Here is a 12264-nt window from a genome sequence, read left to right as displayed (position 1 = left end):
CATATAGTGCTTACTGTCTGCCAGACTTTGTTCTAGTTGTTTTACTGATATAGACTCATTCTGAATCTTGTATCAACTCCATATGGTATGCTATTCTTCCCATTTTCTAAATTAACATATTTCTTATACTTTGCTATTTTTTTCATTTGTGCTAAGATAATAAATTACATAGTATAGGAAAATGGTAGGCTTCTATGCATGCATGGTATGGTTAGGGAAGTTACGACTACTCAATACTTTAAAATATTAAAAGGACTACTTCCTATGAAAATGTAAACATTAGTATATTAATCAGTGAACACCAAAAACAGAATAATTACGATTAAAAAATTACTGGAAAAGAATGCTATAAAACAGTGGGTCTCAAAAGAAACCACTCCAGCATTTGGCAACATCTGGAGATATTTCTGGCATTACAATTGGGGTAGAGGGGGATTGCTACTGGCATTCAGTAGGCAGAACCAGGCGCTTCAGTCAGAAGAGGCCACTATAAACATTCTGAAATGCACAAGACGGCCCCCACAAAAATAATTATCCAGCTCAAAATGTCAATACTGCTTAAGTTGAGAAACACAGTTATAAATTAAAGCCAACAGTCATTTCACAGGTGTTACTACCAAAATAAATTGGAGCAACAACTACAGTCATCTATAAGAAAAGTTGTACCACATCCCCTTCCACAAAATTATGCATGTGTCTACAGATGACATAGCAAAAGGAAAAAAATGACCACATTCTATGTTAAATGTGAAACAGCCATGTAACCACAACTTTCTTTTTTCAACTGTCAGAATGCAAAAAGCGAAGTAACAAGTAAACAGAAGTAATCTATTTTTGTCTATAATTAGAGTCTTTAAAGAGAGTTGCAATCTGAAAGATACTAGAATATGGACTCAAATCTTTCTCCCCTCCTCTTTAATTTTCAAGTCAAGAAAATCTTAAAAAGATTAAAAAGCATAATGTGATGCTTCTTTCTTGCCCCCAGAGACTGAGACCTTCCCCAAATACATAAATTAATGAATAGAACATCTCAAAATGGATTTATTTTTCTCTGAAATCATTTACCCTTTAACACACATTTGTTAGACTTCAAGTATTCTGGTTGTTTGCAAAATCTCAATAAAACAATTCTTTAAGTATATATTAGAAGGGGGCAAAGGGGCAAAAAATAAAATATTCCATGTTTAAGGAAAAGTTACTTAAAATTCTATTTTGAAACCTTAGATTAAGTAATATGGAATCCAACCTTCAAACTGAAACATTTGTTTAGGGAAATAATTATCTAAAGAACAATATAGTCATAGTAGGAATCATTAAATTATATTGAGAGAATATAAAAACTATAGGGAAAATACTTACAATAAAGAAAAGATACAATATGATATAAAATGTTAAAACAAAAACAAAACAATGCAAAAGGAGATGAAAACAAAACAAAGCAAGACTAGAAAGAAATGTACTAAAAGATTCATAACGGTTGCACTTAGGCAGGGAAGCCATGAAGACTGTTCCTAACTAAGCTATTGAATTTTCCAAGACACCTTTATTAAGAGAGCATTATAATTTTAAAAGAAAAACATTTTAAAGAGAAAAACAATTTTAACACATTCCCAGTTATTTAAATATCTGATATCTATGTGAATCTTCAAAAATCTATCTTATCTTAGTAAATATGCAAAATACATTATTTCCTAACTTCTTGACCATCAACTCCATTTCTTTGACATATTTCTTTTTGAAATGTGATATGGTTTGGCCGTGTCATCCAAATCTCAACTTGCATTGTAACTCCCAGAATTCCCATGGTTTTGTGGGAGGGACCCGGTGGGAGATAACTGAATCATGGGGGCAGTTTCCCCGATACTGTTCTTGTGGTAGGGAATAGATCTCATGAGATCTGACGGTTTTATAGGGGGAAACCCCTTTTACTTGGCTCTCATTTGCTTTTCTTGTCTGCTGCCATGTGAGATGTGCCTTTCACCTCCTGCCATGATTGTGAGGCCTCCCCAGTCACAAAGAACTGTAAGTTCATTGAACCTTTTTCTTTTGTAAATTGCCCAGTCTCAGGTATGTCTTTATCAGGAGCATGAGAACGGACTAATACAAAATGCAACAGTCTTTAAACTAAATGATTACAGGGGAAAATGATACATATTTTAAAGTAGAAAACTACTGTTCCACAGAGCAAAAGCATTAGTCAAAATATAGTTTGCCTGTATCTTCTTACCCCACTTTCTCTTGGTGAAATAGGCATCAGCATTAGGGTCATTAAAGTGTCTGCTCATCATAGTTTCTCCTCCAGCATGGAAATCATATGCAAACACAAGAGCTTAAAATAAAACACAAACACTCATTACTGAAAGCTGGCTTCAAATAATGAAGCTCACTAGCAAAAAGACAAATTACAAGTTACTCACAGGGCTCGGCAAATGCTTTAGTGGTGAATACTTCGCGCAAAGTTACGATATTTGAGTGTTGAATTTTCTTCCACATGTCGACCAACACCATGCACTTTGTGTTAACAAGACGAAAACCTGAAAGACAATTTTTCTACTACAGTAAACTCTAATTGACGTCTCCTTCATATTCTATCAGAAATGGAAAGAAAATGCCATATTATACATTGCTCATGAGGTACTAATTTCCAAATAAAAAATTTCCATTCATATGTTAATATATTCAAGAAGGTTTGAATAATCTTAGCCCCAATGATATGATTATAAAAGAAGATAACTTATCTTCCTTACCATGTATCCTCCGAAGGCAATATGGCAGATCATCTTTGCTATTTACAGCTTTGTAGCAAGATGTAATATACCCAAAATTACTTGATTTCTGTATCCGGTTGGGAGGTGGCAGTGGTTCTAGAGGAAATAGGCTATGGTAGCTGTCAACCTCTGTAGGAACTGCTAGAGTAATTCATAAGAAGACTTGAAAATACAGACATTCATAAGTAGGAACTGCTAGAGTAATTCATAAGAAGACGACTTGAAAATACAGACATTCATAAATCTTTCTCAAAAATATAGAAGAAATCATATTTACTATAAACGCCTTGTATATCACAATGTGCTCTTGTATTATAGAATAAACATAACAATTCCATAAGACAAACTAGCTTCAGTATCAATAAAAATAGGCATTATAATACGACAAAATAACCAAAGAACAACTAAAGTTCATGCATTCAAAAACATTTCCTTTTATAGCACAATACAAATTTGTTTCTCAGAAATAATTTTTATAAACAATTTATCACTTACAGATAAATTTTTCTAGAACAAACATGTTATCAGGTTTATAATCAAAACGACATGTATTTTTTAATGATTCAAATACAATCATGTTTTCCAATTGAACACCAACTTATACTTTCACTTTGTTAACTGTCTTGAATGACTTCGGAATGCTTACAATATTTTAAGTGAATGGAAGATAACCCAACATGTAGTACAGCCATAGTAAACTAACTAGAAGAAAATATAGCAGATGGCAACAATGGTAACCTTTTAAAGGGAGGATTATTATTCTTTTCTTTACATTATTTGGTATTTGCCAAATGTTTTATAATATACATGTTTAACACTATTTTTAAAACATGGCATTATGCCTGTTTAAAAAAAAAAAACCTACAAACAAAAACAACTGATAATTTTTGACCTCTGACTGGTAAGAAACACAGATGAAACCCTATTAAGAAAACTAATTCCAGAAGACAGGCTCAAAATGATCCTTCCTCTGCATTTGCCAAATACTTTATGCTCATTATCTCTTAGTTCTCACAACAATCCCATGAGGTATAATTCCCTATTTCATAAATAAAGATAATAAGGATTGCATAGCTGAGAGAGAAAGGTAGGATGCAAACCCAGGACTTTTTGATTCTATAATCATAATCTCTACATGGCATTTGGGCCATAATGAAAAACAAATATAGAATGATTAAAATGTCATCAAGTGGCACGTTCTACTTAAATAAAGGCAGTATACTGCCATGTGTCATGGCATGTGACTACAGTCCTAGCTACTTGGGAGGCTGAGGCAGCAGAATCACTTGAACCCAGGAGTTGAATTCAGCCTGGGCAACATTTAAGACCTTATCTCTTAAATTAATTAATTAATTTAATTAAAGCAATATAATGAAAGAATACACACAAGTGAATACAGTTGTAACTTTTACTTTTGTGCATTTACCTAGTTTGTATTTGAATGAACACTATAATGTCCATAAGGAAGTCAAATGATACATTTTGCTTTCCAGCTATTTCATTTATTAAGGAGCAGTTAATACAGGATTAATTTCAAATCAGTAAAATATACTGAGCACCTACTATGTATTAATGAACCTAAAGAAATATACGTTCTTACCCTCAAGAGGCCTAGAGAAAAATAAAGAACACAGATTTATATAAAACATGTAAGAGGTAAAGTCCCCATTTAAGAAGTACAATTCGCGATGACACTGGTTCTTAAACGTCAGCACCTGTCACAATCACCTAAAGCCTTGTTAAAACATAGTTTGGTGGGCCCCAATCCCCGAGTTTCTGATACAATCTGAAGTGGGATCCAAGAACTTACAATTCTAACAAGTTCCTAAAAGTCAATGAAAATGAGGCCTCTGGTTAAGGAATCATACTTTGAGAGCTAATACACTATGAAAATACAAAGAACAGAGCAATTCCCAAGGATATTAGGCACTCGTTTGCTATGGGGTTGCTAGTAAATTATTACAACTTACAAATCAATGGTGTTTAACTGATATCCCTTGGAAAGCAATTTGGTTCTATGTACTAAACTTTAAAACCACTTCTACTTTACATTTTTCTTTCTGTCTTTTTTGTGTAGACAGAGTCTCACTCCGTCACTCAGGATGGAGCGCATGGCACAATCTCACTGCAACCTCCACCTCCCGAGTTCAAGCGAGTCTCGTGCCTCAGCCTCCTGAGGAGCTGGAATTACAGGTGGGCGCCATCACACTGGCTAATTTCTGTATTTTTAGTACAAATGGGGTTTTACCATGTTCGCCAGGCTGGTCTCAAACTTCTGACCTCAAGTGACCCACTCACCTTGGCCTCCCAAAGTGCTGGGATTACAGGTGTCAGTCACTGCACCCGGAGCTGTTTTCTTTTTTATATATTTTTAAAAGAGCATCAGTTGATCAATTATGTACATTTTTTATGCTTAAAAGTACAAATAATTATAAAAGTATTTCTGAATTATACTGAATCTATATATAGATCAGTTTAGAAATATTTGAAGTATTTCTTCTAAGGAAAAAAATATTTCCTACAGAAGAAAAAAATTAAGTAGATGAATATGTTCACTGCACTGTAATTCATGATGCCAAAAACTATATGATCAAGTGTCAAACGGTTGAACTATAACGTAAACAAATGTTAAGCATGAAGGGATAGTCAGAAACATAAGCGGTGTTTGTTTGAAAATGTCTAAGCTGAAAATTGTGTGCGTACTGATGAATGATGTAAAGTACTCATGGATAGCTGAAAGAGAATGTGACAAAAAAATTTTAAATATTTTATCATCACTGCAAATGTAGATAAAATTAGTTTTTATTTTTTAAAGTATTTTAAAAAGTAGATAAAATACATTCATTTAATAAGAGTTTTAGAGTTCTGTTTTAGACATGTAAGTTCTTAATTTATTTGAAGTTGACTTTTTCATGTGGCTTGAGATAATCACCCAATTTTATCTTGTCAATATAGAAAACCATTTTTTGTGGTCAAGCACAGTGGCTCATGCCTGTAATCCCAGCACTCTCGGGAGGCTGAGGCAGGTAGATCACTTGCGTCCAGAAGTTCAAGACCAGCCTGGGCAACATGGTGAGACCCTCTCTACAAAATATACAAAAATTAGCCAAGTGTGGTGGTGTACACCTGTAGTCCCAGCTACTTGGGAGGCTGAGGTGGGGGAATGCTTAAGCCCAGGAGTCGGAGGTTGCAGTGAGCTGCGATCACACCACTGTACTCCAGCCTGGGTGACAGAGCAAGATGCTGTTTCAATCAAAGTTTATTTTTTTAATTAAAAAACCAAAAACCATTTTTCCAATGCTTTCTTTTCCCCACTGATTTGCCACCTTTATCACAGAACGTGTCTGGGCTCTCTGTAATCTGTTCCATTAATCTGTCTAACCCTGTGTCATCATCACATTTTAGTTACTGTAGACTCAAATCAAACCTCTCCTTCCCTAATACACAAACAAATTCTTCATATGAACATAAATAACAACCATACTCTTCAAAGTACGTTGGATGGTCTTGGGTTTTATTCTTTGATACACTTTATCATACTTCATGAAAAGATTTGACTGGAAGTTATGCTTTGACTGGAATTCTACTGGATCTATATGTCAGTTTAGAAAAATTGACATCTTACTTGTTCTGTCTTCCTAATCATGAGTAATCTCTACTAATCTACAGAATTTCACTTTACATTATTTAATACTTCTTAATGAATAAATCTCCCCTGCTGAAATCTTACCTATCTTCTGTTGTATTTATTCCTACATACTGATACTGCATTTTTAAACAGCATTTGCTTTTAATTATATTTTGAAGTTAACTGGGTACTGGCCTACAGAAATGCAACTGATGTATTAATCTTATATCCAGCCATTTTCTACAGTTTGTTATTTCAAATAATGTCTAATCTGCAGTCACATGATTTATAGATGGCAGTTCTATTTTCTCCTTTCCAGTCTTTGTGCCTTCCATTTTTTTTCTTTTTAAACTTTTGCAAAACCTGGCTAAAGCCTCAAATACAATATTAAACAGTTAAGAAAAATTCCAAGATGAGTATTTCAAAGGTTATGACAGGTAAGTTCCTTCCCACCTTACCTGGAAAGATCCATCTTAAGAAATAACAGCCATATTTCTTTTAATTCTTTAGCAATCAAGAGACAACACACACTAGACTATGCTGAATTCCTGATTACAACCAGGCATTTTGAGATGATCTTTATGGCAAATGTGTTCCTACTGTATTATTTATGAAATTTTACTAAATTATATCATATTTCATTTATACAGAGTAAGCTAAGGAAAGATATTTTAATATGCTTTAAGAAATATCGTGGTACAGTCTGAAAAACTTTGGTTTAGGTCTGGAATCAGTCAGTTATTTACCAGCCATTGGTCCTAAAGGTAAGTTACTTAACCTGCCAACTTCAGTATTCCTCATATGTAAAGTGGAAATAATATGTCACAGGATGTTTGTGAGACATAAAGACAGACATGTAAAGTATTTAATTAGTATACTGTCTGGCACACAGTAGTCTCACAAATGGTACTAATAATTACCATCCTCTCCTGCTTAAGAACCCATGCTTTATTAAGTTTCAGGAGATAAAAATATTCTAGTGCACAGTAAATCACCATGAATTCTAAAACTATATACACTTTTTATGAACATACGTAAAATTAACAGAAATAAACCAGATGATCAGTAGTATCTTGGGGCTGTTCTTTTTTTTTTTTTTTTTTTTTTTTTTTTTTTTTTTTTTTGAGACAGGGTCTCACTCTGTCACCCAGGCTGGAGTGCAGTGGGGCGATATAGCCAGCTCACTGCAGTCTTGACCTTGAGGGCTCAAGTGATCCTCTTGCCTCAGTCTCTCCTGAGTGGCTGGGACTACAAATGTGCACAACCACGCCTAGCTCATTTATTTTTTGTAGAGACACGTTCCCACTATTTTGCTCAGGCTAGTCTCAAACTTCTGGGCTCAAGCAATCCTTCCGCCTCAGCCTCCCAAACTGCTGGGATTACAGGTATAAGCCACCACGCCCAGCCTGGAACTCTTCTTAATAATGCATAAAACATGTACTACCACCTAAGAATTATTACAGCCTTTAAAAGAGAGGAAGGATCAACTTGCATTTTACCTGGCATATCTGCTTGATCAATTTGAGCCATTGTTATTAAATGTCTGTTGATCAGCTCCTATGAAACAGAAATAAGTACATTTCTATTTAAACACAGATTCTGAAACTTGGATTTCCTATTATAATTAAATAACCTAAATATTAATATTTTTGGCATGTGCACTTTTTAAATATTAAAATCATGAAACAACATTTCTAAACATGGTAAAATGTCTGAACTCCAGGCCCAGATAGACTTAGACTTGCCCATAATTAAGACTGAGTTTAAGTAGCTGTGCCACTTACACACAGGTAGCTGGGCTACCCAAAACACATGACTAACACTGTGGCTGAAAATTCAAGGTCTACTAGTAAGCTGGTAATAATTAATTTAAAAAGCACTATACTGGTAGAACTCACCTCTATGAAACAAAAATATTTCTGAGAATCTGAGTGTAAAGTGAAATTCTACATATCAAATAACTAGTTGTTTACCAAAAATTAAACAAAACACTTTTGTAAAACATTCTTTTAAAAAAATATTAAGCTCTCTTTAAAGTTATTTCCTGAGCCAAACTACTTATTTTTAACCTACACCTATTAGAAGAATACTGTTAGAAACCACTGAAATCATTTATATACTTCAGAGCCCCTTCAATAGAAATAAAATGAAGTACAGAAGAGCGAACCATTTAAATAGCTATTCTACGTTTTATATCCTAACACAAAATTTATTTGAAATTTTTTTAAAAGACAGGTTTCCTTAAATAAACACACCAATTAAAATTTATAAATTCGATGTGCTTTACTACAGCATATTTGATTAAATAATATGATTTGAAAAGAGCTCTGTTCTTTCCCCTGTTCACTAAAGCACAGGAGACATTAAGTTTTCTTACTACGAATTCTGAAAGCGTACCTGCCGGAGTTCATCGGCCATGAAGAAGGAAGGTGCATTTGCTTTCGGCTGCATATAAGCAACGTGAGGTGCAGTCGGAGGATAAATATGATAGTTTGGAAACACCTAAAAAGGTAGGAAGGGGGTAAATACAATCACTCATTTTTCTTTCTTTTTTTCTGACAATGTCTTGCTCTGTTGCCCAGGCTGGAGTGCAGTGGCGCAATCTCGGCTCACTACAACCTCCGCCTCCCGGGTTCAAGTGATTCTCCTGCCTCAGCCTCACGAGTAGCTGGGATTACAGGCACCCACCATTATGCCCAGCTAATTTTTCTATTTTTGTAGAGACAAGGTTTCACCACGTTGGCCAGGCTGATCCTGACCTCAGGTGATCCACCTGCCTCGGCCTCCCAAAGTGCTGGGATTACAGGTGTGAGCCACCATGCCCAGCCTCACTAATTTTTCATAATTGATAAGCTTTATCAGTGTTTTGATAAAATTTTAATCTTTACATGATAGCAATAAATTTTAATACATTTTAACGCTGTAAAGAATATTGAAGTAAAAACCTCAGAGAATAGCTGTTATAGAATACTTTCTGAAAGAATTTCATATTAAAAATAATATTTCAGCTGGCACAGTGGCTCACACCTGTAATCCCAGTACTTTGGGAGGCTGAGGTGGGCGGATGACCTGAGGTCAGGAGTTCGAGACCAGTCTGACCAACATGGAGAAACTGCATCTCTACTAAAAATACAAAATTAGCCAGGTGTGGTGGCACAAACCTGTAATCCCAGCTACTTGGGAGGCTGAGGCAAGAGAATCGCTTGAACCCGGGAGGTGGAGGTTGTAGTGAGTGGAGATCGCGCCATTGCACTCCAGCCTGGGCAACAAGAGCAAAACTCCGTCTCAAATAAATAAATAAAAATAATATTTCAGTAATCAATTAAAAATCTAATGAGCCAGCCTGGCCAACATGGTGAAACTCCATCCCTACTAAAAATACAAAAATTATCCTGGCTAACATGGTGAAACCCTTTCTCTACTAAAAATATAAAAAATTAGCCGAGTGTGGTGGCACGCACCTGTAGTCCCAGCTACTCAGGAGGTTGAGGCAGAATCATTTGAACCCAGAGGCGAGTTTGCACTACTGCATTCCAGCCTGGGTGACAGAGCAAGACTCCATCTCAAAAAAAAAAAAAAAAAAAAAAAAAAGTTAGCCACGCTTAGTGGCAGGTGCCTGTAATCCCAGCTATTCAGGAGACTGAGGCAGGAGAATCGCTTGAAACTGGGAGGTGGAGGCTGCAGCGAGCCGAGATCATGCCACTGCACTCCAGCCTGGGTGACAGAGCAAGACTCTGTCTCAAAAAAAAAAAAAAAAACCTAATGAGAAAGAAAACATTTCTTCAGATACAGTAAACTTTAAGCTCCACTGAGAAGACAAAAGTAGCTCTTTCGAAGAAATGTCACATAGTCAGCCTTCTGTATCCCTGGGTTCTGTATTCAAGGATTGGACCAACCATGGGTAGGAAATATTCAGGGGAAAAAAATGACAACACAACAATAAGAAGTAATACAAATTAAAAATACAGTGTAACAACTATTCGCAGACCACTTATACTGCATTAGGTATTATAAGTAATCTAGAGATAATTTAAAGTATACAGGAGGATGTGTATAAGATCTACACAAATACTATGTCATTCTATATCAGAGAATTGAGCACCCAGGAATTTTGCTATATGTGGGAGTCCTGGAATCAATCCCCCTTGGATACTAAGCGGCAACTACACAAACAGTTCATCACCACTTTTTGAAAGCAACTGGAAGCAAGGAAGGAGAAATTAAAGGTGTTTGGGTACTAGGAGGTAACAAAGGAACATTGCCCCGACTGCCCAAAGAATTCTCCCCTTCACAGGCATTTTGTGACCAAACTAAACAAAGTGTTATTCAAACCTATTCTAGGTCAGCAGGATAAGTGAACAGAAGGATACAATAATACATTTACCTTCCAAGCAAACTACAATAAAGTTACTACATCAGCTTCCAGCTTCTTGTCTTTCATTCTTCCAACTGGACTCATCCCACCACCCTTTCTTCTCTTTATCACTCTTTTCTCTGTCTCTCCTTCACTGGTCCATGATACAAAATCAAAGTTCAGTTTTAAATATCTTTTCTATTTCTTCATTCTTTCATTTTAAACAATGAAACTGTTTTTCTCTTTTAAAAACGAATTCAGCTGACTTGTGCTGCCTCAACATGACTGCTCTGATCTAGATCTCAACCAGGAAGCAGTTTTGTGATACTTGTAAGGTTTCCTTTAGCCTGTGTCTGCAGGAAGAGTAATATCTCTTTTTTCTCATGTTGGTTTCCTTACATAACATAGCATAGTTTAGGCTGGACACGGTGGCTCACGCCTGTAAACCCAACACTTCAGAGGTCAAAGTGGGCGGATCACTTGAGGTCAAGAATTTGAGATCAGCCTGGCCAACTGGGTGAAACGCCATCTCTATTAAACATACAAAAGTTAGCCAGGCATGGTGGTGTGCATCTGTAGTCCCAGCTACCAGGGAGACTGAGGTGGGAGGAATGCTTGAACCCAGGAGGCGGAGGTTGCTGTGAGCAAAGATTGCACCATTGCCCTCCAGCCTGGGTGAAAGAGGGAGAATCTATCTCAAGAAAAAATAATAATAAATAATAATAATAATAAAAAATATATATATAGTATGTGAAGGGTAAAAACATTATTAAAATGTGCCATATTTAATCTCTATAAAACTGGTGGAGGTAAATTTAATCTCTATAAAATTGGTGGAGGTAATTTTGTGCCAAAGAGCCTACATATACATTAAACTAAATTTCTTTCTACAAATAAAATTAAAAGGTAAATGATTATAAAACATAATAAACGAAAAAGGCTAAAACACTCATGGATTCCTTATTTGAAAGAACAAAGAGAAGTCTCTACCTACCTATTTTTTTGATCTTCTGTTTGGAAAGTGGTTCTGTGATAATGTTTGAAAGATTTCTGATTTTTAAAAAGCCCACAAAACTGTTAGCTATTTTATTATTTTTAAAAAGCAGTTTACATGACTTACAACTATTTCTATAAATGTTTTCACATCTATTTCTCATAGAACAGTTAGGTATTAATATCCTTATTTTACAATTGGAGAAACAGTTTCATAAGTACATAGATTCACGAGTCTAAAAACAATGTGGCACAAACAAAAAAAAGAAGTATGCTTTCTTTTCACTCAAATTATCTTAGTAAAATATTAAATTCAATCAAAATAAGTTAACTTTGAGGATCAAAACGGCATATTGAAATCCAAATAACATTTCATATAAACCTATCTTCTATGACTGTCAAATGTCTATAGATTAGATCAGCTTCCGTTATTTTAATGTAGCAATCCCCAACCTTTTTGGCACCAGGGACTGATTTCGCAGAAGACAATTTTTCCATGGACTAGGGGGTGGGGGTGAAGG

General features: G+C 35.4%; 1 protein-coding gene across 4 annotated transcripts in view; it reads right to left on the bottom strand.

The window, feature by feature from the left end:
• PAN3 (poly(A) specific ribonuclease subunit PAN3) overlaps positions 1–12264 on the bottom strand; it is a 157124-nt gene that overhangs the window by 25261 nt on the left and 119599 nt on the right. For 3 of the 4 annotated variants that reach the window (XM_008021813.3, XM_008021815.3, XM_073013094.1), the window contains 5 exons: positions 8794–8898; positions 7896–7953; positions 2748–2909; positions 2418–2534; positions 2228–2329 (listed from right to left, as the gene is read on the bottom strand). In XM_008021813.3, coding sequence (XP_008020004.3) covers positions 2228–2329; positions 2418–2534; positions 2748–2909; positions 7896–7953; positions 8794–8898 — 544 coding nt within the window. The remainder of the gene's footprint in view (positions 1–2227; positions 2330–2417; positions 2535–2747; positions 2910–7895; positions 7954–8793; positions 8899–12264) is intronic. The other variant, XM_008021814.3, reaches the window with a different exon arrangement.

Source organism: Chlorocebus sabaeus, chromosome 3 (genome assembly GCF_047675955.1).
Source record: "Chlorocebus sabaeus isolate Y175 chromosome 3, mChlSab1.0.hap1, whole genome shotgun sequence".
Lineage (NCBI taxonomy): Eukaryota > Metazoa > Chordata > Mammalia > Primates > Cercopithecidae > Chlorocebus > Chlorocebus sabaeus.
The sequence above is the reverse complement of the archived record's forward strand: the minus strand, read 5'-3'. Positions and strand labels throughout refer to the sequence as shown.